The sequence below is a fragment of the Streptopelia decaocto genome (genome assembly GCF_964273445.1).
Source record: "Streptopelia decaocto genome assembly, chromosome: 2".
Classification (NCBI taxonomy): domain Eukaryota; kingdom Metazoa; phylum Chordata; class Aves; order Columbiformes; family Columbidae; genus Streptopelia; species Streptopelia decaocto.
The window spans coordinates 100,316,010-100,342,607 of record NC_138655.1 but is presented as its reverse complement, the minus strand read 5'-3'; the positions used below and the strand labels follow the sequence as shown (position 1 = coordinate 100,342,607).

The window sequence follows — 26,598 nt, the reverse complement described above, 5'->3', positions numbered from 1 at the left end:
AAGCCACATCCTATGCTGGGTCCGAGTTTTAGCCTATGGTGATGGCTTCTCTGGCTTACAGTAATCTTCTGGGACCCTTGAGGATCCAGTGTTAAGAGTTTCTCCACTCTTCCCCATTTACACTATTTGAGTAGAAGCCAACTTTGCCTCAAAGAGTTCCCCAGCAGGTAGGTACTTGGGACCAAAGCCTGCCACTTTGATACCTAAGTCTCAGAGGAGCAAAGTTAGCAGATGAGCAGGAGAGAGTGAGAACTGGAAGTCCTCACTTGCATAGACACAAACACAGAAGGATCCCAGCTCTAACTGCAGCAACAATATCTTGACTGGCTTCATCTTGAACTTCATCTAGTCCAAACAGAATTGACGTGACTGTCATTTCCCGGAGACAAACAGCACTGTTAACAGGCTTGCTGTTTCTAGCTGATCTTTTGGGTGCCCACCCCTGCCATCTGTTAAGGCATCATTGTCGTGTGCCAGTTTGTAAGGGCAACACTACCTTTTGGTTGGCAGTCTGTTTATTGCTGTAAGACTGTTTCTGCAAAATGTTCCTGTTAGCACTTGTTAGCATTTGTGATCAGCTGTGTGCAAAAACCAAATGTTATGGAGTTTGCTGGCACTTACGCTTGCCAAAAGAACAGTTTGAGATGCAGAAGGTATCTGGTAAACCCATTAAAAACATACAGATGTCAGAAGCAATGGTGTGTTATATAAAGTAGGCATCAAGCACTTTCTTAAAGAGAAACATATATTGGCACAGTGGAGACAAGTGAAAAAAGGACTCAGAAACACAGCTTGTGGTTTACACTAAGTAGCAAATGTTTGGCTAAACAGGCCAAACAGAATATCAACAGATTTTCTGTTGGTATTTGATACACTGATAGCTGATGGAGGAGCAAAATGAAAGTCTGCATAACATTCAATCTCAGATAAAGTCACATGAAAGGACTTGAGCCAATCTGATGACTCAGTGTCTCCCACCTTTGTCCCCGAAAAGAAGGCCCTGATTCCAGCTGTGCACTCTTTCTGCTTTTGTTCTTGCTCTTGTGGTAGAACTGGGCAAAAGAACAAGATTTCTTTTTTCACTGGAGTCAGATCACTTGATGTTTTCCATAACTTCAGCATTAGGCTGTCATTCCATAGCAGCTTAAAGTAATCTAATTGGTTTTCCAACTTTTCAGTTACACCATCTCCACAGTGCATCAGACCCATGGTAATCTGAGAAATTTCAAGTCACTAACAGAAAGCTAAGCAGGCAAGGAATATGGATCCTGTAGACAGGATCAGCTGGCATAAGGGCTTGTTGTCACCAAGAGGCAGAGATTCTGTTTTGCTCCTGCTCCTCCTCCCACCTGCAGCCATTCCTGGTACATGCTTACCCTTCATATGCACTATCATCCAGTGTTCCATCAATCCTTCCACAAGTCAATTTAATTTACTAACATTTTAGAGAACCATCCCACCCCACAAAATTAACATATTTTATGCCATTTTAGTGAGTTAAAGTGCCTCACAGGAAAGTGAGACGATTCAACATATGGCACTGATGATGAAAATGAAGGCTCTGTGGCTGTGAGCAGGGTGAACAAAGAAAGATCAAGATTTTCCCTTTTCAGATAGAGGAAACAAGCAAGCACAGCTGCACTTAAAACTTCAACTATCATAAAAGCAAGTGAACAGTTTCCTGCTGGCATGGTTCATCCAGATGGTTTGAAGCATAGACTGATTAGGCATAAGGAAAGGGATAGGAACATGTGACTGAGATGTTACTGAGGGTAAACAAGATAATTACAGCAGCCTGCAACTTTATTTCTTTGGCTGCTTTGGAACTAGCAGCTCCTGGTTCTGCTGTGGATTCAGAACGTCACAGTGAGAACAAGAAGAGCTGGAGGGAGGTTGCTGCTTTCTGTGTAAACTCCTTTTAAAAACCCTAGAAAATCTCCACAGGAAATACAGATGTTGCTCTCAAGGTCTTCCACTTCACAGAGATCTTTCTGAAGTCAGCAGAGTGCAACAAAAACAGTCAGTGGGCTGGAGCACATGACCTATGAGGAAAGGCTCAGGGAACTGAGCTTGTTTAGTCTGGAGAAGGCTTAAGCAGTTTAGCAGCCTTCAGATACCTAAAAGAAGGTTATTGAGAAGACACACAGTCAGGATCTTTACAGTGGTGCACAGAGTGATGAGCAAAAACAATCATAAACTGAAATGGGGCAGGTTCTGACTCCATATAAGTAAAATATTTTTCACCTTGATGATAGCCAAGCATTGGAACTGGAGGCTGTTGAACCTCCATTCTGGAGGGTTCCAAAACCTGAGAGGATGAAGCCCTGAGCAGCCTGATTTGAATTCAGTTTTGATGCTGCTTTTGATAGGAGGTTGGAATAGGTAGCCTCTGAGATCCCTCCCAACATAATTAATTCTATAATTTTGTGATATAATTTTTTTTTCTGCTCAATTTCATTTCAGCAAGATGTATTTTAAGCAGGAGTTCAGCATTTGAATGTGAGAACTAGAAAGGACTTTTATTTTTGAATAATGATTGCTGCTCTTCACAAACTGCCTGCAAGATTTCCCTACCTTAAATCAGTTATGTAACCCGCACTAGTCATTACAGTATTACAATAGCCAGGTGGCTGGTAAATACTAAGCAGAAATATACTGCTACAACATGCTTAAACATAGCACATACTTAAAACTGTGATGTTGTCTCACTTCTGCTTGATACTGTCCAGCCTGAAGTGCTGGAGAAATGGTGTCTAATTGGCAAGACTGTAAAGACCAGAGTTTCTGTAAGGAAGATCAACACACCCTTATCACATTATCACATTTGAGTAGAATCTATCTCCAGAACATCATGCATTGTGTTCAGTATCCTTCCAGTTTTTCAAAGGACTCCAGAAAACAGAACAGCTGGGCAGGAGAAGGAGAAATTCCTAAATTCTGTAGCATTTTTTCTCATCCATTAGGACATGGAAGGATCAGGTAGCATTGGCCTGTTAAGTGAATCCAGAATTCCAGGGTCAAGACGGTCAAAGGTAAGTAGATATTTTCAGGGAGAGGAATGTTTCTTGTTGTTAGGGTATTTTTGTTGTTTGTGGGTTGTTTTTGTTTTGAAAACAAAAGTGTCCTCCTCTCTGATTTTTTGGAAATGCATAAGCCCAGTCAGCAATAGATTTGGAGTCATTGCACTGCACTGGATTCTGTGGCTCTAGAATGACATGACAATAACTGTATCATCCAAAAAATCTGAACAGTATTTCTCTGATACCTGTTTAGCCAAGGATTTTTAGATTCTGCTCCGGTATATTTTTGAAAGACTAAAGGATGAAATAGGTTTTTTTTTTAAATTATCTAGCTATCTATATCTTGTTTTACTCTAATAGATGCCCTTCTTGCATGTGAAGATGAATTACATATTCTAACAAAACTGAAATGTTATAGTTTGACAATCAAATGTGAATAATGTGAAATACCACTTTAACTAAAAAAATCTTCCCAGTAGTGTGGAAGCAATGTCCCACAAGAAGGGACATTTTTTGCCTCCATCACTGTGTCTGAGGAGATTTTTGCTAGTGTGGGCCACTTTAAAACACCAACTAGGGAATACGGGAATAGAATGCATCAGCACTTGCCAGGTCATTTGGATTTATCTTCCTTCTTATCAGTAACATCAAAACTGCAACTTATGATGCCTTCCCCAAAGCAGGCAATTATCCAGCATTCCTCCTTCCAGAGCAGACTACATTGTTCTAGTTTCATCTTCAGAAATCCTGCCCCTATGCTCACTCCAAAAGAAACATTAAAACTTTAAAAGCATAGCTTTGAAAGAATGAGTCTTGTTGCCCAAGTTTGGAGAAAGTGCTCCTGCCAGTGACCGTGAGTTATGGTAGATGCCAGATTGAATACTAGGCAGCTGTGCACTATCATTGCAAATAAGGGAAACCCTGCACTGGAGTACATCAGGAAGAGCATTACCACCATATACAGTGTTGTTATTATTATAGCACTTTGCTCAGGGCTAGTGAGGTTGCACTGAAATACTGAATCCATTTTTTTGTACTCCACTTCAAGAAGGGTGTGGTGAAGACAGAGGCAGTCCAGCAGAGACCTGTATAGATGGCATGGCTTCTCAGCGAGGAGAGGCTGAAGGAGGTCAAATGGTTTAGTTTGTCAAAAAAAAAGTAGACAAAGGCATGATCTAATAGCAGCTTGCGAGTCTTTGAGGGGCAGTTGCGTAGTGTCAGATGGTGCAACAGAGGACAGTGGTCACAATTTGCAGCTTGATATGTTCAGGCTAAACCTTAGTAGAAACCTGTTGGAGGTTGGTGCAGAACTGTGGCAATTTGTCCAGGGTGATTGTGGAAGCCTGTTCTTGGATGTTTCAAGACTTCACTGGACAGAGCCATGACTGACCTGATCTGGAGCCGGCGACAGTTCTACTTCAAAGGGATGCCTGGATTAGGTGGTCCTCAGAGGCCCTGTACAACCCTGTTTCTATGATTCCACGAATCACCAGATATGAATTGAAGACTGGAGACAGGAATGAGTTTGAGAAGCTATTTACTGTGATGATTTAAAGTAGTAGTAATTGTGAGTCACTGAAGTTATAGCTGACTCAGTTTAATGTCTTAGAGACCTTTTGCCCCTCATATAACTTTTCCTAGATACTAAAAAAAAAAGTGGAGGAAAAAATAGAGTTACAAAAATAAGAATAGAATTCATTAGCTGTCCAAAATGAGATGTCCAAAACCAGTTCCCAAATTGCCCATTCTGACCTGCCTAATTGAAAGCCTTACTCTCAGTTTTGGTTTTATAACAAGCATGGCTTCCAAGTCACTCAGCTATAAATATTGAAAACATGTCTTACTGCAGCTGAACAAAATCCTGGAATTTCATTTTCCTGTTACTGCTTACTCACTCCACAAAGTTTGAGTCAGTAAAGAAGGCACATAAGAACTTCCCTGTAATCACGAAAATTATTATGCATACTTACTGATACTGCATTAAAGCATTATGAACAAGTTACACTCTATGACAACTCCAGAGGTTTCTGATTGTGTTGAGTGAAAACAGAGTATCTGCTTCTAAGACGCCTCTAACTCAAAGCAGCTGCTAGGAAATAAATTACATTTATTTGCACTATATTTTTATCTGTTTAATTTTTTAGTAATCTTTTGTGAGAAAGTAGTGGTTATGTTTTGAAGTAGAAGTATCAAATTTATTTCACCTGTAGGCTCAGCTATCATTTCCAGGTTTCTATTCTCCCTCCTCCACAAATCAGTGTAAAATTTTGTTGGTGTTTGGTTTATTAGTGTCTTCAAGTTCCAGATGAAGGTAACTCAATCACTTTTTGAATTATTTTTTTTCATTCAACTTTCTGAAATGATCAATAAGAAACAGTTGTTCATTTTACCATCAAAGAGTCATAATTGTACTTTACAACTCATGTCACCATATAGAGACAAGAGAGGAATTTGCGTCCTCAAATGTTTGTTTCAAGCTACTTTTAAACCTAGGAAGACAATATGGTATTGCCTCTAAAGTGGTAACATATCTTAATTTTAACCAAGGAGGCAAATTCAAAAAATTGTAAGCAACTGAAAACAATCTCTTGTAACAACTGCACTTGGACAACTTTATTTGTAATGTTTTCTGAAAATATGTATAGTACGCAATGACAAGATAAAAGTTTTCTTTGTAAGAAAAAAAAACTTTAGACATTTACATGATAATGTAGAGCAAGGCCATATTTATTAGAACAATAAATCTAAAAAAATGCTTACATTTGATTAATTTTGTTCACACAACTGATCTCCAATATTGTTGTTTCAAAACTTGTGGTTATGAATTAGGTTTTTTTCTGAGAAAATTTGTCATGAATTGCTGTGTGGATTTACCAGTAATTTCAGTGTAATTTCATAGGGTTCTGCAGAAAGACAAGGACAGCGTGGGCCATTAGGACCAAAGGTACCCTATGTAACAAGGAACACTTGAAAGCTAACATATTCTGCTTTTGTATATATATTTTTTTACTTCTATATTCCCTGCATTTGTCTTAAGAAAAGAGTTTTTGTTTAACATTTATATACTGTCTAAGTATGTGACAATTTTTTTTCACATATACACTGTGTATCCACTCAGAATGTATATTAATATAATTATTTCACATCCACACCAGAAGAGTGAGTAAATACTATCTGTGCTGCTACATTCCAAGGCACTTGGTGTAATGTCGACGCGGAAGTCACGGACTAGTCACACGACCAATATGATCAGACAGTAGTCACTTTATTAGCAGAATCACCAGACTTACATACGCTATTTGCTCCCTTATCATGAGATAGCTAAAATCTGATTGGTTGCATGCACTGTTAATGAGCTGTTCGTGCGTCCTTAAACCATTTCTGCTAGCTCAGTCTTCTTTGTCTGCAAGCACCAGCTTCTCCCATGGCATCCTGCTGTTCAGACTGGCTTTGGCCATGTACGCTTGCCTTTCTTCCTCATTTTTCTGCTGCATAAGCTTGTATCAGCATTTCTTCAACCACGATTAACCTTGCTGCATCCTTGAGGCCTGCACTTTACAGGCTAATCAAGTTCATATCTAAAGTGTCTGGATTGCTCACTACATGTCCTTGGTCTTCTAAGAAACCCACAGTGTAACATGGCATTTTTGTTTAAGTTTTTTAGGACATTTAGCATTTTCTCTCTGTCGCTCATTTATACATCATTCTGGTTTCTAAGAGAAAGAGAAACTTGCAGGAAGAGACCTTCTGGCATGATCCCAGAAAGTTATATGAAAAAGTTCTGCAAGGTGCTGAGGGGAAGAAGGGAGATGTCATGACTACTTTGCCTTGGTTTTGATTTGACCTCAGTAGTCACTGAATTTTTCCACTTTGATGCTGGTATTGGTTACATAACCCATGAGGGAAAAAATTGAGAGATGAAAAAACAGAGGAAAAAAAGGGTGGATTCACAGAATGGGGCCTTAGACAGGCTTTTTATGTTCCTATGTAAAGCTTAATTACCACTCAGGTTAATAGTACAGCATGACTACAACTTTTCATCACCTTAAATGTGGAGTTAAAAAAACCTAACATTGAGGGAGCAGGAAATGGAAAACAATAGGTGTGGCCTGCCAACCTCTCTTCCTAAAATTTACACCTGAACATGCACAGCGCAGGTCACTGACTACCTAGACAGTGCATTGCCAGCAATAACTGCATGCATCTGTTTCACAGACTGACAGCAATCAAAGATCTGGTCAGTCCCCTGTGTCTAGAGTTGATAGAGCTGAGGTTATAGAGCTGAGAGAAACCCTTCCATTGGGTACTACTCCTGTTAATGCTGGAGGACAACATTACTTATGAGTGAAAAAATCAAGTATTTGCAAAGCTTGTTTTGGTAAAATGGTACTGCAAAAGAGAGACTAGAATAGTCATGCTCTCACACGATGCTACTCTATGGACATGAGTAGGTGCCAAGTCTCTGAAATTACATGTTTTTGTTAAAACCTTATTCTCTGCTCTTAACTATAGATTTTGTTTCTAATATATTGTGGAAATAATGTTTCCAAAAGTCTTCAGAAATTAAGGTAGCCCAATTCCTAGGATTTAAGAACTGAACTGGGACTGAAAAGATAGTCATAAGCCTTGGCCAAGAGACTTCACAACAACCTACACTAAGATTTATTTGCATAATCTTGAGTCATTTATCCCCAAGGTCATGGAGACATAGAAAGGAACATACTATTGCCTGACATCTTTCAAAATCAGGTACACTACAGCAAGACTAATATAAAGTGGTCATAATAAACTATCATTCTCATGGGGATGAATTTTACACCCACTTCTCATGATTATAAATGACTATAAATGATTTTCATGATTATAAATGACTTCACTAGGCAACAGTGGCAAAATACAACAACCCAAAAGTTAATACATCATGAAGAGTTTAAGGTACAGTTATGTTTCATGTATCCTTCATCCTTCAAAAAACCCAGACTAGTAGAGCTGTCAGAGAAGTCCCACTGTGATCAAAGTTTTTTCTCTTTCCTAGCAAATAAGTATAGAACCAAATTCTGCTTTCACTTTTATTGTTATAAAAAGCTGTTTTCATTAAAAAACAGCCTACAGTCTTCATGCATTCATGAATATAAGCACTCCTAAAAGACAGTAAGTATAACATAACGTTTGAGGCAATGGCTCTGATTTATTGCTGATTTAATCCTGTTTATATTCTCTATCTCAAATGATAAAAAATAAATTGCCTATTCTCTGTCTGTAATTAAAAGAAGGAATCATGTCTGCTCAGAGCTAGAGTACATCAGAATCGGTCCCAAAGATGAAACAGTGCAGCACTCACTGCATTGCTCATGGTATGACACAGCGGCTGGGTAGGTGAGGAGAGCAGTAGTGTAGGGGAGGCGGAGTTAACTGTGTTGAAGGAAGATGGTGAGTCATTTGTGGAGGCTCAAGGTTATTGTGACATTGGTAGATCTGGGAAATGTTACCATGTGCTAATTTCAGACATCAAAATGAAGATTTCAATCATGTGGCTTGGCAGATGCTCCGCAAAAATAATGTGTGGTGACCACAACCACTAAGATGTGTGTGGCAACTGGGAGGTTAAATCTCCAGAACCAATTCACAAATGTATGCCCTGGTTTTGCTAATCATTTTACTTCAATCAGTCCCTTTGTTTGTAAGAAAAGTAACATAAAAAATCCTTGCAATCGCTGTTGACTTTGACATCTCAGCCCTACTATGCTTCCTTTTCGGGGAGAAAGAGGCAACACTGGTCCACCAGGTTCAAAGGTGGGAAATTAATTAAACTTGATCTAGAACCTCAGTCATTTCTTCCTCTTAGATTCCTTTCTTCTCTTAATGCAGTCAAGGGATAATGAACATTTCTTGCTCTGTCAATATATTAAAGCCCAGGGAAGCTTCTCTGGAAAAACAGAACCCTTTCTCAGTTCTCAGGAGTCAGTAGAACATGTTGCTTAAGACTTCATTTAAAATAAGGTTAAAATTGCATTTAAAATCCTCAGGTACATGACGCCATGCTGCTTTTGAGGCCGTTTACATTTTCAGCACAACAAAAATGAAAATCAGCAAAGCTTATATAAAAAACTAAGTTCCACATGCCCTCCTACTCCTTAATATCATGGTGTGTAGCTAGCACCCCACTCCAGAGCACTCTCCCCATGATATATGTCTGTGGTACAGTAGTAGGTTCATGCCATGTTGTGCAGAGGCCTCAGGAGCAATGCACAAGCACAGTCAGGTGTTCACAACAGAGGCCACTGTTGCATATTTTTATGCTAGAACCTGCCCATCATCCTGCAGCCCAGGCTCCTCCTAACCCACACCTGGCCAGTCGGAAGGGACAAGATTATAGAAATGGTGGCTCTAAGGACCTCCAAAGGTCATCTAGTCCAATATCACACTCGATATACCAACATTAGATTACATCAGCAATGGTTTTGTATCACTGAGGTTTCAGTATCTCCAGGGAGGTTCCAAATAATCTGTGTCTATCTTGCTCTGGTATTTCACTACCCTCTTTAGAAAAACAGTTTCCCTGATGTGCAACCTGTACCTCTCAAGCTGTAACTTGCCCCTGCTGTCTAGCTCATCCTGTGCACCAGTGAGCATCCTAGACCTGCTGCTCTGATCAGTGCAGCTTCTGGACATGAGACCCTGTTGGCAGGGAAACCTGCCAGTTTACACTTTTTTACATGATGTTAGCACTGAAATGATTGGAGCTGTAGTCCATTCTTTCCTCTCCAATTTCCCCTATCATTATCCCTGTCTGTTCTGGTCTGGACTCCTCTTGGAGAACACTCCAAAGCTTCTTACACGTGTGTTGCTTTTTGCCAGTCCCTGTCTGACTTGCATGGCTTTTGCAGGCATAAGCCAGCAGAGGGCGGTGCTGGGACAGATAGAAAATTGACAATAAAAAATAAAAAAAATAAAATAAAATAAAATAAAATAAAATAAAATAAAATAAAATAAAATAAAATAAAATAAAATAAAACAAAAAAATATTAAAAACAAAACAAAAGCTTCTCTTGCATATGGGACAGCACTGAAATCAATAGTTCCTCAGAAACAAGATAAAAGCCATTATGAATCTACCCTTCTGCTTGCTGAATATTTACAAGAGTATTATCACAATCTTCTAGCAGCATCTGCTTGTTTATTTTTTTTAAAAAAAACAACACTGTAGCAGGACTCTAGTTGCCATAAATTCCATCTGCTGTACATATTTTGAGTGTTACCCTTTTTCAGAGATACTTCTCAGCATGATAATTAAAGATGATGCATTGATGCATAATACAGTCATTTAACTCTTCTTTGTAATCCATTTAAGGCTACAGATTATTTTCTTAATTATTAAACATACAAGTGTTTTGGTTTGTTGTCTTTGTTCTAGTAATTATTATTGTTGCTGTGGCAGGTAAATTTCAAACATGCACATATTGTAAGTGGAGTGACTACAGTGCTATTTAAAATAGTATCTCCAATTCTCAGATTAAAAAATATCTTATTCCTCTTATATTTGAGCAATTAGCAACATTCTTAAAATACAGAGGGAGTTCGAAATAAAGATGTCTCTGGATACATTATTTACAGTGAAACATCTTACAGTAAAACAGATTACTTATCCTGGATCTTCTCTTCCAAATTAAATTTAATTGGAAAAAAAGCAATTGGAAAAATTATTCAGCATTTGTAAAAGTAGGAAGCTGATCTGCTGGTACCAGCATGCCTTAAATGATAACATTCTGTTGCAGAAATGCTGTTGGTCCAAGGTTATTTCCTCTGCCCAATTAGCTTTGCTGAAGATAGACATATACTATCTTCCACAAGCACTGAAGAGACTTAAGTCACACAGTATCACAGTACGTTTGGGATTGGAAGGGACCTCAAAAGATCATCTAGTCCAATCCCCCTGCTGGAGCAGGAACGCCTAGGTGAGGTCGCACAGGAACATGTCCAGGCAGGTTTTGAATGTCTCCAGAGAAGGAGACTCCACAACCCCCCTGGGCAGCCTGTTCCAGTGTTCTGTCACCCTCACTGAGAAGAAGTTTTTTCTCAAATTTAAGTGGAATCTCTTGTGTTCCAGCTTGATCCCATTACCCCTTGTCCTATCATTGTTTGCCACCGAGAAGAGCCTGGTTCCATCCTCGTGGCACTCACCCTTTATATATTTATAAACATTAATAAGGTCACCCTTCAGTCTCCTCCAAACTAAAGAGACCCAGCTCCCTTAGCCTTTCTTCATAAGGGAGGTGCTCCACTCCCTTAATCATCTTTGTTTCCCTACGCTGGACCCTCTCCAGCAGTTCCCTGTCCTTCTTGAACTGAGGGGCCCAGAATTGGACACAATATTCTAGATGGGGTCTCACCAGGGGGGAAGGAGGACCTCTCTCGATCTACTCACCACCCCACTTCTAATACACCTCAGGATGCCATTGGTCTTCCTGGCCACAAGGGCACAGTGCTGGCTCATGGTCATCCTGTTGTCCACCAGGACCCCCAGGTCCCTTTCCCCTACACTGCTCTCTAATATGTAATTTCCCAACCTATACTGGAACCTGGGCTTGTTCCTGCCCAGATGCAGGACTCTACACTTTCCCTTGTTAAATTTCATTAGGTTATTCCCCGCCCAACTCTCCAGCCTGTCCAGGTCCTGCTGGATGGCAGCACAGCCTTCTGGCGTGTCAGCCACTCCTCCCAGCTTAGTGTCATCAGCAAACTTGCTGATAGTACACTCTATTCCCTCGTCTAAATCGTTAATGAATATATTGAATAATATTGGCCCCAGTACCATGTACCATGTACCATTTTTACTAGTCAGGTAGCTGCTTAGGTGCCTAGATGTCATTAGCATTCAGAGACACCTTTTATCTTGCACTTGTCTATAAAGTTAAAATTACAGTGCTTCAGAAATTCTGCTTTAACTTAATAAACTGAGTTTTTGTTCCTGAGCCACATGCTTTGCTGATCACAGAAAACAAACAAACAAACAAACAAACACACACAGAAATAGCACTAAGAATATATTTTCTTAATGAAGTGGACCCTTTAGATTTTTTATGCTGGTGTCAAGGTTTAAGGCAAGGCAGCAATAAACCGTGGCAGATGCTCCCTGTTATCCCCTCACTCCCTGCCACCCCTTTCCTTTAGATTGGAAAGATGATAGGAAAGATAAGAGGAAAGGAAGAGAGACTTAGACTTCAAGTTGGAGAGTTTTAAAGGGTTTTACTAATGCTACTAATAAATAGAGAATATATACAAAATATACAAAATCAATCTTGAATGCTCGATGTGGAGCTGGCGTCACTCCAGCAGCGGCAGAGCTGGGTTTGTGGAGCTGGTGGCTCCAGCAGTTGCAGCTCAGGCCCCTGGAAGTCATGGGTGGGACTTCACAGCAAACCAGAACCTGGTTGCAGGGATGCAGGGCCTGAGGCCTGTAGATCACAGACAGACTGGCAGGGTCCTCTCTAGATGCCGGCCATGATCGAAGAGCGAGTGATGCTCATGATCACCCTCTTATATAGTGGGTATGACGATTACGGGATGGAATACTTTAGTTGGTCAGTTCTAGTCACCTGTTCCATCCACCCCTTCTCAAAGACGCCCCTCTCACAACAGAATGTGGGAAAACTTGTCAGTGTTTCTTGGCTACCATAGTAATAAATCTAAACACAAGCTTCTTCAGCATTCCGTTGGTCTGTTATCAGCACCGAGTACAGCATTCTAGGAAAAAATATGCAGGCTAAAACTCAGAAAAGTACAGCCACCTAGAACTTAGCTGAAAGAAAAATCACTAAAAGAGTGACAGCTGGTGGTTCTGTAGAAAGGCATAAGAAGAGAGAGGATTTTGTGTCCTTTTAATTAAAATTAATTAAATTAAATTAATAAGTTAATTAAAACTGTTAATTCGAATTTTGTCTATCACACCAGAAATGCAGCAGAGAAGATCATTTGACTTTGGATGATTTGAAATTCTGTTGTTCTTTAAAACACTCCTGTAGAGTATTACATAATTCTCAATGCTTTCGTTGTGACACATCCATCCATCCCTGTATCCTGTCTCCAACGATGCCAAAAGATTATGTAGTTAGAGCAGATGCTCAGATACAATTTGACCTTATAAAAGGGCAAGTATCACATCATAGTTCTCCTGAGACCCCAAAACTTTGTGACTCAGAGACTTTCTCAACTAGGAATGGTGTCTGAACCACAATTAGATCTCTTCAAGTGAACTTGATGTCTCCTCTGGAACTCATGCAAACTTCTACAGTTCACAAGACCTTGCGGAAAGGTGCTCTGGCAACTTGACTACACAACCCATGAACTTCTTCTAGCTATTTTATTTGATGCCCACTATTTCTTCTATAAGAAGTGTGAGTCTTTAACTACTCTCCCCTTTTAGAAGCCTCTAAAATATTCTTCACCCACTTCCTCATTTGTCTCTTTTCCAAGCTAAAGAGTCATGGCTTACACCATACAAAAGCCCTTCCATTATTCCCATTGTCCTTTTCTGAAGTTTTTCTAGTTCCACTAGATCCTTTTCAACATGTAAAATGTGAACAAGCCAGTGCACAGAATTCAAGTTATAGGCATACAATAAGTATGTGGCATAGTAATATTATTTGTTATTTTCTTATGCCTTTCATAACAATTTCTTGTATTCAGTTTAACTTTTTGCAGCTACTAAGCTGACCTTCTAATGGAATTGTCTGTCCACTAGACTTTCATGGTACTATCTACTGTAAAAGCCCAAAAATATTTACTTGAAGCAGAACAAAAAGTAAGAAACAAACCAGAATTTTCCTGAAGACAAAAGGAAAACAAAAAAACACTCAAACACTCCCCCCAAACCTACCCCCCCAAAAAAACCTAAACACAACAAACAAACAAACAAACAAACAACAAAAAGCAACCAAAAAATCCTACCTCACCATCCAAATAAGCAAAGAAAAAATAGCCCCACCACTAAAACAAAACAGGGGTTATCTGTCACTTAGACTAATCATCAGGCTGTTCTGTGTAATTTCCTTTGATCCTTTCCTTTGAATTTCCTTTGATATGACACAGAGAAAAACAGATGCAAAAAATACAGTTCACAGTTTACCCAGTCCTTTAAGAATTCAGAATCTTCTTTTATCCTTTTTTGTTGGGCAAACTGCAAGAACATTGCCAAGTGATACTTTTGTTTTCCCCATAGAACAGAGTAACTATCAGATTCTTAGCAGTAATATGCAATCCTGCATTAAACTAGAGCAGGGGCTATCAAACTTTGTGCTCCACATACCATCTCTAGTCTATATTCAGTGCCTCTCCCTCCTCTTTCTCCAGAGTCACTTAACTGAAGGATGGAAATAACCCACAAAATGTATCTTGGGGAAAAGCAACAGAATTCACCTTTTTGCTAAGCAGAGGTGGAAGTAGTGGAGAAGAATGATTGAAGCAGCATTAAAAAAAAACAAAAACAAAAGCAAAAACCAAACCCAAAACCAACTAAAACAAACAAAACCACAAACAAACAAAAACTGCTTTGGAGAGGGGAAAACAAGAGTGGAGAGAGTAGATGTCTAATAAAATGATGCTGACTCTGTGGAGCCCCCCCCAAACCTGTCTTGTATTCCATTCAGTACCATACTGTGCCTCCCAAGCCTCCTGCTTGTATGAAACTGAAGAAAATAACAATATATTTGTTGTGGCAGGGAATGCCAGGTTCAGATGGAAAGCCAGGCTTTCCTGGCATTGCTGGATATCCTGGAGATGTGGTAAAACTGTCATAATTTGTGATCACTTAACACATACTGACTCCCAACCCTACGTCTTAAGGATCAGCAAGCAATCTAACTGCTTGCTAGCAGCATGTAGAGAGATGGGCCTGGATTTGCCCTACTTAACCTGGAGCAGTTACCTTAGACACCAAGTACAGCAACAGTGTCCCTTGCCCTTGCCTCCCTCATCAATCAGAAGTGATATAGTCATCTCCAGAGGCTAGTTCCAATTCTTTGATGCTCCTTTTGCTTTTAATTATTCAGAAACCAGATCTGCTTTTATTTAGAGGGAAGACAGCAGGCTTATAGGTGTTTTTAATTTACTTCTCATGCTTAAGAGCTATGAGGATTACAGAGCTCTTTAGCTCGGAAGTCCTACAGCTCAGACCCTGCCACCATCCTCTCACTCATGCCAGACAAGCTGTCTGCATCCCCAGCACAGTGACTTGAATCAAGGGGCTGATCAAGCTTAGAAATAACCTGCCAGAAAAATGACTGTTTGGCTCACCAGTGTTTCCCTGCCTGGTCCATTGGGTAATCCCAGACACAACCAAGGTGGTTAATGCTGAAAAGGATGAACATCCAGGCATAGCTGATTGTGGTGCAGAGAAAGAAAGGCCTGTTGAATTAATCCCCAACTAATTAAATGTTGTATGCCCATTTGCTTCTGATCATCTGTGAACTCTGTCAAAAGTGCTGGGAAATACTTTTAAACATCAAATACTCAGAGGGTCTGAGCTGAAACCAGCTGGCCCTATGTGTGGTTTGAGAGAACTGGGGATTGATAATTCTGTACCTGCATTTTGCTGTTGTGCTTTTTTGAAGCTAGAGAAAGCATATTTTCACAATTTTTCATTCTAAATCATTTATGGTGATTTTTTTTTTCTTTTTTTTAATCACTTGCAGGGTCCAAAGGGGGAGAAGGGTGACCAAGGACCTCAGGTGAGATTGTGTGGATTTCATTCTTTCTGAGAAACCTGTGTGAAATGTACTACTTAGTAAATGGGTTTTCCACCTGTAATGTCCAAATAGGGTGAACCAGGGCAGGATGGGAAGAGTATTGTGGGACCACCTGGACCCCCAGGACTGCCAGGACCAATCATAGCAATACCTGAGGTAAGCATGTTTGTCAAGCATTAAAGTCTCTGTAACTCATCTTACAGTGAAGATGGCACAAGCAGTTAACAAACTGGGAATTCTGCTGTTAATGTTCAGGTCGTAAGTCTCCTCCTCAAAACAAAAAATCTCAGTATGTCTCTATATCAAATGGATTTGTTTTGAAAAGATGAAATAGGAAGAAAAATGGGTGAATAGCTTACATACAAGAATTGCAGGGTCATATTGAGAGCTGCTCACAAATTCTCCAGGTGATTCTGCAGGATTTGTGAACATTAAATAAAAATCAACAGAGAAATACAAAACTGGAAATGTTTAACAAAGCAAGGCACCTTGCATCAGTATATAAGAGAAAATATGTTGTTTTCTGAAAGGTGTCCGCTACACAAACCAGAGCACAGACTGTTCTGGAAGCAACAGCCAAATGTATGAAAGGGTAAAGTGCTAGAAGCTCATAAAAATTGGCTAATATCCTTTAGCTGCCTGTATATTTCCAGTCAGTTTTGCTTTGTGTGCATCAGCCTTTGCACAAACAATACTAGTTATCAGTAATTAAGGCTACAGATTAGGATGAATCCTATTTCAAACTGAATAAAAATCCTTTCAATTGGCTTGATATGACACTAAGATCTGGAGAAGCTGTGAGTGGATGCACAAAATTCTTCCTGAGAGCTGAAGGTGCCTAAAATAGGAACTCGTCCATAAGAATGCATATAACAGCAGTAAGAAGTGATTTGTGATTGCAAGAAGGGAATATACCTAAATGAGAAATCTGTGTTAGGGGAGATGAGCACCAACATTATCATAAAGCTAAGCTGCACATAACATTTTTTTGTTGAGTGAAACAACTAGGCTTTCACTTAGGCTTCTGCTACTTATATCAAATATTTCATAAATTGGCATCCCATAGGCCACATAACCAGTCCCAAAAGAGCTGGTTTTTTTTTCTGAATTTACTGAGTATCCATCCAGAATCTTAGGATCCAAGATCCTGTGGACAGTTTTCTGACTTCCAACCACAATTTCCATTTGCAGCTAAACACTTATCTATAAAATTCACAAAGTGCCTGATCCCAAGCTCAGCAAAGCCTTTGGGATTCTTTCCACTGACTTCAATAAAGTTTGGATTGAGCCCAAAAAGAATTAATACTGAGTAAATTCACAATGAAAAGACAGTGTAAACCCAGGGCTCCTGGATTTCTGCCACCAGCTGTAGATAAAGCAGAACAATTGCAGCAGCAGAACCCTTTTATTACTGTAATTAATGTAACATCCCATGTGCTGTTCCCTTTCTGGGCCATATAGAGCTGGAAATACAGTGGTACCAACAGCATTGTGCCACGCCTGGAGTAATGCAGCAGAGAGTTCATGCAGACTGGGAGATGGAGTGCTGCCTGCAGGACTTAAACTGTCTTTTTATTTTACAATTTTCCAGTGGTTTTTGTGGCACATGAGGACAGGGAACAGTTAGCAGCACCCAGTAAAAGCAACAGGCTTTAGCTGCCTGAATCATGATGCCAATATAACCTCATAGTATAGGAAGTTGACCACACACTGCCGTGCTCAGATTATAGAGTACAGGGTAGGGTAGGGCAGGGTAGGATAGGATATATGATGTGAACAAGCAGGTCTGTCCTCTTTTGTGTCATTCTTGACATCCTAGATTAGAAAAAAAATATTCAGAGACTCATAAGATAACTGGAAGTGACCTCTGGAGGCCATATGGTCAAACCACCTATTCAAAGCAGGGGTAGCTTCAAACTTATTAATATAACAAAAATTAGAAATAGAGAGCCTTTTCTGTGGCCTTATTTGTGTTTTTCTCCCCATAGTCAGAAAGGAATGCTTTAAGTGTCTATACATGTCTAAAAATGCATGTGTGACCTAGATAATCAAATTGGTATTTGAAATAACCTTTTCCTTAACCACTTTTTTAGCTACTGCTCAATAATACAGATGGCAATTTTAACTTTACTGGAATTAAAGGACTGCTTGGGCCTCCAGTGAGTATATGCTGCTTGATTAAATCTTCAGATTTGTTCTATCTTCACTGTCTCCTTTTAAGTATCAGCTAGAGCTGAGTTTCCTATTCTTTAGAATTGTGTTCCTGCTAAACTCAACACTAAGCTCTGTCGAAATACTTCAAGGCAGAACTGAATTCTGCATGAACTAATAGCTTCTACACATTTATATGAAAAAAAGGAATTGGCTTATCTCTGAATCTGAACTATGTGCCCAGAATAACAGAAATGTGGAACTGATGCAAAAACTGGACACAAGATTTACATAGCATTTCTTCCTTTTTTTTTCTAGTCATAAAATGTTGGGATGAGGTGCTTTGCTCATTTCTGCTTGAGACTGCAACTAGGAATGCTTGGCTCCTGTACATGAGTTTAGTCTCACAACTATTATAGCTGTGGATGAAAAGCTGAAAATTTCATGAGAGAACAACAGAATGTGAACTGTCAGGTTCTGTTTTGCAGCTAGAAGTATAGCGGCAAAATAATTCAATCAAATGTTTTAAATTTTGAATGCTTCATTGTAACTATTTCAAATTCCTAGGACTGGATTCAAATTCCTAGGACTGTATCCAAAGAGAAATCTACCTTTTCCAGGCTGCGGACTTTACTCAAACTTGCCTGGAAGTCTACAGTATACTGCACTTCACAAAATCTGAATCCCCCAAAACAAAGAATTTTACTTCACTTTACTTTCATTTGTGGACTGCTGCTTCTATATATTATTTGTTTTCTTCTTTGTTAGCACTGTTTTTTCCCTCACATTCAATCCCTGATTAATGTGTGTGCCTGATAGCAGAATTTCACTCTACATAGCCATAGTTTTTTAAAACTTGTATCTTATTAATACAATTGTCCCAAAACAAATATTTACTAAATCTGTCAGTGAACTAGGAAGAAGGACATTTGCTTCAATAGCAGTTTTTAACCTTTATCTGTTAGGCTAGCTTGCCTCTTTTTCGCTTGTCACACAGGATGACATATTGTGGTTGCATCCAGTTGTGTGTATGGTAAACCAGCTTTCATGGAAAGTTTCCTAAAGACCTGATTCTCCTAATACGTGGACATAATAGGATGCCTGTGTGAGTTCTGCAGGTAGTTGCCATTCAAGCCTCAGATGACAGGTTCTCAAAATAATGTAGACGAGTGGGCTCATGAGCCCAGCAGAAATGCATTAGTTTGTTGTAGTTGTTAGAGTTACAGTCCCAACAGAAGGAAGTAGGTTGGCTTGGGTAATACTTATCCAAGGTGATCTGAACTACAACTAAAGTGTTTCTCTGCAGATATCACATGGGGGATGATCTTAAACATGCTCAGTACAAATCCAAATCCATGTTTCTATTCACAGCCTATTACACACCCTATTTTCTACCCACAGACGACCAGGAGCAAAAAGGCAAAAGTGGAAGCGCTACTGTGATCTCTGTGCTGGAATCTGGAAAAGATTCAAAGGAGGCTGAATTATGGTTACGTGCCTTTCATATGTGGAAAATGGCACCTTTCTTCAGCCTTCCCTGGATCTCTGTCCCTTCAGTTTTGGAAAGTAAATGCTAATGTCCCAGAAAAAATTAGAAGTGTAGGGCATTGGCTGTATAAGGTTCTTAATACAGTTTCAGATCAGTTAATATTCATGAATTATGCAATACCTGGAAAATGGATACTCTGTTTTGCACGTCTGTAATATGTGTTTGTAAGGGGGTGGGGTTTTTGCATTTTGCAGGGGCTAGATGGCAAGCCAGGTCTACCAGGATTTCCTGTAAGTATTATGTTACTTGGATTTAAGTAAGTATTTTTCAATATATTTTTATATTTTTAAAATTATATTTTACAGAATTTACACAAAGTCTAATGAATTTTCCTATGGGAGACTATAGGTCTTTATGGAATCAACAGCTGTGGTAGAAATTAACTCTGCAAGAAATGAATTATACTGTGATTATGCACATCTCGTATTTCTGCTTATGTCAGAATCAGTTTGTAGTTTAAATCTAAATGTAATTGACTCTGATGAAAAATTACTACTTGAGGAAAAGACCTATGCTGTTTAGGAGAAACAAATGGACTTCTAAAAGTCATCTTCATATGTATATGTTATTGTATTATTCTTTAGGGGGTACAGTAAAGCCCTACAAGATGTGCACTTTTTTATTTTATTCTTTAGGAAATATATATTGGTTTTTATAATAACATACCAGTGCTACGATGGAAGCATTGTGCAGTCTTAATATCAAAAGGTGCCTTATACAAGGCTACCTACCTGCTGTGCTCAGACTGCCACACCATATAAGTAGTGTTATCTGGCTTCTGACTTCATATAGTATTGTTCATACTCTTATAGTTATATTCTATATAATCTGATAGAGTTATTTTCCCTTGTTATGATTGTTATACAGTTCAGATGCAGGCATATGGTCTCAGGATCCTTTGTCTATTGCCTGAGAATAACTAAGGAGAAAACTAGGAAAGCTGACAAATTATGTTGACAAAATGCTGGCAAATTGCCCAGAATTCTACAGAAGGTTGTTTAATAAGTCCTGGGTATTGTGAATTGCATAGGAAGCCAAAGAAAGGGGAAAAAAAACTCCTTAAAAATACTTTTTATTTGAAAAACATCTGATAACATTTAGAAAGTGATATAATGAAGTATTAGTCTTTCTGTCATTTACATAACTTCCACAGACAGGCAAATCACATTTTTGTTCTTACCTCAGGTCTTTTCTGTATCTCTTCACTAGTACAGAAATCATTTAGACTTGAATTTAGTTCTTGGTGGGTAAAAAAAATGCTTCTGAATGCACTGATAATGGAAGAATGTAAAAATAAAATGTGATCTGGGTGGAATGCTTTCACCACAGAATAGATACAGATATTATCTTATTTTCAAATATATTATTATAATCTCTATTTCAGATAAAAATATTTTTTTAAGTACTGTTAGAAATATAGATTCAGAAATTCTATCGAAAATCAGTCTGGCTGAATGATCGTGGAGGGAGAAAGAATAGAGTAGGGAAGAAATAGAGAATTTTAGGCTGAATTTCCACTATTCTTAATGTTTGCATATTTCTCTTTGTGAATGTGTGTATCTTCTACACTGTGATAAACATCAGGCGTTTTTTGTTTACTTCTTTTTAAGAGATTCTTCCTATGTTTGTTTTAGGGAGTATTATGATTCAGACAGCAATTTAATCTTGAAAGAGTTCCTAGATTGCAAACAGAGTGATTCAAGTTCAAGTTTTCCAGTTATTTAGAGATTACATTTAGTAAAATGGCCAAGTCCATATTCTTAGCAGATCTCACCATATGTTTATGCACTTGTTTTTGCTTAGGGCCCTCGGGGACCAAAGGGTGATACTGGTTTGCCTGGATTACAAGGACCCAAGGGACAACAGGTTGGAAAAACCACATAGGGAAAGTACATGCTGTAAAATGTGTTAGATGATAAATACTTAACTACATTAGAAATTTAATTATTCTAATTTTACTAGGGACTGGGATGTTGAAAAGGTCATGTAAAAAATTTAGTAAGTGGAAACTGAAGGAATTCTAAAACAAAAAAAAATACTGAGAGGTATTGTTCCTGCCCCAGTGTGAAAATTCTGCAGTGCAGTATGCACTTATCAGAATAAGTGTGCATAAACATTAACTTGTGACCTCTTCATACAATGTGATTATCTGTGCTGACACCCTGGGATCCTAACCAAAAGACCAAATAAAAAAAGCTTAAGCTTTTCCTCCTCCTTTGGCACAGAGGGCTTTGCCTACAAAGTGAAGACTGCCGTTTTCCCTTCCTTGGAAAGCTCTCCCCTTAGGATTCTATCTCTTATTTCTACACAAGAGTGTTTATTTTGCAGCACTGCTGAGAAGCTACTAGGAACTGACTCTGCTAGTTTGTAAATATCGCAGCTGTTCTGCTTTTCTTCCCCTTCTCATCCACCTGCAGGAAGCAGGGGAGAGGAACATCTAAGTTATTGCAATCTTGAGGATTACAAAAAGGAAAATAAAAACACTTTCTGCTATTTCTTTGTAAGTAACTGACCTCACTTTCTCACAAGTAATAGGAGGACTTGGAAATGGTTAATTATGGTTTGAAATGGGTTTATAGATGAACAGTACCTTCATTACACAGAAAAAAACATCATTACTCAAAAGGAAATATCTCAGGCCACAAATACCAGTCCCCTTTTGTCATAAGGATTCCTGTTCTTTTACTGAGCACATAAACTGATCAACTCAACCTCAAAACCGGTGGGGCAGCTTTTAGCTTGGGTTGTGGGGTTTTTTTGGTTGTTTGTTTTGTGGTTTTTTGTTGTTGTTTGTTTTGTTGTGTTTTGTTTTTATTTGGGTTCTGCTGTCCACACTGGAAGGAACTCAAAACTTTGAAGCCATTATATTTTGAAGCCACCAATGGCACAGTGATGTTTCTGAGGCTGTTTCTGTGGCGTAAACACTAGGTTATGCTCAAGAGTGATGAAGCTGGCAACCACAATGAAGATGCACAGACACCTAGGAGCATTTTACTTTAAGGATCACGAGATGCTTCTGTTGCAACCTCGGGTCCATAAAATCTCACACAAGACAAAGTCAGTGAAGCCAACCCTTAGGGAGACTCCAAAGTGTCCAAAGTATTCTCAGGCAGATTCCAAAGACTCCAAACATTTAAGAACCTGCAGGAAGAAATGAGTTCTAGTGCTTCGTGCTTAGTGGAAGTGCTATAATCTGGACTGTCATTTTAGTCAGCAATGCAATTGTTAGTTTCAAGTCAGATTTCTTCCATTAGAGATCTTGGGAAATCTATTGTACCAAGCTGCCTGAGCTAGGAGGAGGAAAGTTGCAGCTGAAAGATCCGGAGTGGGAACCATGGGCTCACACCGGGCAATGATAATTCATGGTTGTGCCATTGTTCAATGGAATTACCCCTTGAAGAAGTGGAATGCAGTGGGCCATAATTTGAACACTGGGAATTGGCCCTCATTAAAGGTAATGAGGCTACGTCATGCCAGGCATACCAGGCATATAGAGAGGAAGATCCATGCTTTTCTGATAGTAAATTTGGGACACTGAGTGTTCTATCAAGATTTCACATTTCCAGCAGGATTTCCTGACCAGTGTCTAAGCTGATGGTACACAAGAATACACCAATAGCTTGTCTGCCTTTAACAGAGGTGTCTTGTGAACACAGCATGTTTGACATAGTTACTCTATTGAGACTAATACGAAGTCTTTTTTTTTATAATGAAAGAAGTACTTATTCATCTCAGGGAGATTTACAGGAAGAGGATATTTTTAGTGTATTTTATTGTATTTTAAGAAAGATCAGCCCTTTTCTCCCTCGGAGTCAAGCTTTACTCACATCAATATCACTTCATGTTTCATATCACAGCATGACTAATCCGTCATGCTGCAAACAGCAGTAATGCTGCTTTGACTTCTGATTCATTGAGAAATTATTTGTAAATACTATGAAATTAATTTGATAATTGCAGGGTGAAAAGGGAGAACCGGGAGCTATTATATCTGCTGATGGATCTTTAACTGAATTATTAGGAAGAAAGGGGGAGAAGGTAGGCTAATACTGTGCCGTGTTACCCCAGAATGCTTGGTGGCCTTGTTACCAGCCACCTTTGCTAGATTCTGCAGGAATTCTCCTTGTCATTGTTCTATATGTGTCTGTCCTCAACAGGGTGAAGCTGGAGCAGTGGGCCCAGTGGGACCAATGGTAAGATATTTCCAAAGATGAGTGGATTATTTTTTTCTGTTTTCTTTGGCTTTACAGATAATAGTAAATGTAAAGGTAGTTTGTTTTAGCTTTTCATTCCTTCTGAGTAGGGATGGTAAGGAGTATCCATGCTTCAGGATGATCAACATCCTTCAGAAAAGAATGTGGTTGTTACATGTGTGGTGCTGTCTTGATTCAGAATTTAAATTCTAGTAGCACAAAAGTATCCATTACTATCTAAGCAGACAGTGAAACATCATCAGAGAGAGAAACTTATATAACTTATGATTCCAAGTGAGTGAGGTTTGTTTAGCCTTGAAGATAAAAGAGTGAGAAGAGCTCTAATTGCTCCCTGCTGCTGCATGAAAGGGAACTTCAGAACAGACAAAGTCAGGTCCTTCTCAGAGGTGCACAGGAAAAAGGCAAGTGCCAATGATCCCAAGTTCCAGAAGGGGAAATTCCAATTAGATGTAAAGAAAAAAAAAAGTCACAGTAAAAGTGGTTAAACACAGAAACAGGTGCTCAGAGAGACGGTGGATTGTGGAAAAAGGTGCTGAGCAGCATGATCTAAGCTGGAAGTTTATCTTGCTTTGAGCAAGAGGTTGTACTAGATAATCTCTAAATAATCTAGATACTAGATAATCTCCAATTTAAATTATTCTCTATTTCTGTGATTTACATTAAAACAACTGACTACATCAGGTTCGATTTCTGTCAGTGTCAATAATTTGCAACTGCCTTGGATTCTGAGAAAGCTACAAATCAAGCACTAGTGTCAAACCATTTACCAAAATCAGGATTTAGAGGCCTTCTTTCAGGTACTTGGCCTGATATTTTTGACTGGACACAGAATATTGTATGAAAGCACAAGAAGTTAGTTGTAAAATAAGAAGAGTTGCCCAGACTCAGTAAGGTTGGAGCAGGAATTAATTTCTTCTAGTCTAGTATTCCAAAGATCAAAGATATTCAGTGTTTCTTTGCTTCTGCTTTTGATGTAGCCACATCTCCACTGAGCCTGAGTGAATGAACATAGGTGTTGTCGTTTCTGCATACCAAGGTGTGCAGGAGATTTTGCCATCAGTTTCTGTAACTTAAAAGGAGCTAACTGGATGTGCTGAGTGACTGCTGAGGGGGACTACCTTAACTTATCAGAAGGGGAGTTCCTTTTCTCCTCCTTGTACAACTGCAAGATGAGTCCTTTCAACTCAACAGAGAATCATAGAGTGGAAGTCAACTTCAGAGATCATCTAGTCCACACCACTGCCCAAAGCAGGTCTATTCAGCTCAGGCACTTGGCCAGTCGAGTCTTCATCATCTCTTAGGATAGAGATTCCACAGCCTCTCTGGGCAACACATTCCAGTATTTGACAAGTTTTTCCTTATATTTATTTGGAATTTCTCATGCTCTAACTAATGTTCATTGCCTTTCATAGCACACCCTTCAGGACATGTCCTTTTTCTATTAGCCCAAAACTCTATTTACATCTCCTTTGTACTGCCATGAGATGCTTCACACGGTTCGGCATGCAGATGAGCCCATTCAGATGAGGTTCTTGCTAGCACTGGTGTGAATGATTGTGCTGCAGGAGAACTTGGCACACAGAGCCTGTCTCAAGACTTTGCTCAGCCAGTTTCTCTTCTTAGTGCAGAACTCTAGTTTGATCATCGCTGCTAACGAGGATGTTCCATTTTGGTGTTGTCCCACCGAAAAAATCCCTTCGTAGTCAGTGGGAGTCCTGTGCAGGAAAAATATGCAGACCTCACAGTGGTGAGACACAGCCCCTGTGGCATAACTTGGCAAGTTTTCATTACAAAGGTTCTGTTCCACTTTGCACAAAGTAAGCTTGCCCAAGAGCAGCTTTGAGGTAGCTAGGAACTCTGGCAGTTCTTCTGTGCCGTTACAGCACAATGAACTCATACACGAGTTTCCAGATTTAAAAAAAATTCCCTGCTCATTGCTCCCCTCTTTTCTGAGACTTCAGCTGGACAGAAGAGAGGATTGCAGTAGTGTAGAACACAAGGAGCTACAGCAAAAGAGTGGTTTGGCAGATGAGTGCTAGGGGTAGTCAGGAAGCTAGTACTGTTACTAGTAAAAGCAGAAGAGACAGACTGAAGCCAACCTCCTGGCACAGGAGAAATGAGAATCTTTTACCTGCTCAATCATGCTGTTCACTGTCAGTGAAGCAGACTGCTGCACATTACTGAGTAGTAAGACCCACAATGTCATTCTGCCCAAATCAATTCTCTGCTATTGTAAATGAAATTTCCTTTTCTAGCAAGCAGTCTTCCATGGCTTCCTCACTTCCTTATTTCACTTCTAGTTGTGACTGATGGCTTCTGTCTCAGGGAGTTGCTAACATCTCTCAGAGGAAGGTTGGCACTTAGAGGAAAAACTAAAGGTGGCTCCAGCTCTCACATTGTTTATTTAAAATCCCAATTAAAGCATGAGATCCAGACATTTCTCTTTATTTAAACAAATAAAAAAGTCTATTTCTGATCACCTTCACTGCTCAGTAAAGCTCCGATTTGCATATTCTTTACAGGCTCAAATACCAGAAAGTGAAACAGAAAAATACTTCACAACATTTTGGATTTTTTTTTCAAACCCCATTATTTGATACAGTAGCACAGAGGGTGTGATGAATCATTTTGAAATCTGAGGTGCATAATATTGAAGTGCACACCTGCCAAAGTCCACCAGCAATCTACTGCCCATTTTAGACACAAGCAACAGCTTTGACCATATGGGGAGAAATTACCTTCAAACATGAAATGAAATAGAAGTCTTTGAACAGTTACAGCTGCCTTTAGTCACCTTTAAACTCTGATTACAGTGGTAATCTTATGAATCAATATGTCCACATGTTAACCATTCTGAATTTCATCTCTAATCCAGTCTTCAGTTTTGGCTGGATAAAAATTACAAAATTAATCCCTGAATT

General features: G+C 39.2%; 1 protein-coding gene across 4 annotated transcripts in view; it reads left to right on the top strand.

Moving 5' to 3' along the window:
- Window positions 1-26,598, top strand: part of COL15A1 (collagen type XV alpha 1 chain) — a 134,032-nt gene that overhangs the window by 82,482 nt on the left and 24,952 nt on the right. For 2 of the 4 annotated variants that reach the window (XM_082044082.1, XM_082044080.1), the window contains 9 exons: window positions 2,964-3,032; window positions 5,920-5,964; window positions 15,710-15,745; window positions 15,836-15,919; window positions 17,857-17,922; window positions 19,658-19,693; window positions 21,267-21,329; window positions 23,424-23,501; window positions 23,621-23,656. In XM_082044082.1, coding sequence (XP_081900208.1) covers window positions 2,964-3,032; window positions 5,920-5,964; window positions 15,710-15,745; window positions 15,836-15,919; window positions 17,857-17,922; window positions 19,658-19,693; window positions 21,267-21,329; window positions 23,424-23,501; window positions 23,621-23,656 — 513 coding nt within the window. The remainder of the gene's footprint in view (window positions 1-2,963; window positions 3,033-5,919; window positions 5,965-15,709; window positions 15,746-15,835; window positions 15,920-17,856; window positions 17,923-19,657; window positions 19,694-21,266; window positions 21,330-23,423; window positions 23,502-23,620; window positions 23,657-26,598) is intronic. The other 2 variants (XM_082044081.1, XM_082044083.1) reach the window with 2 other exon arrangements.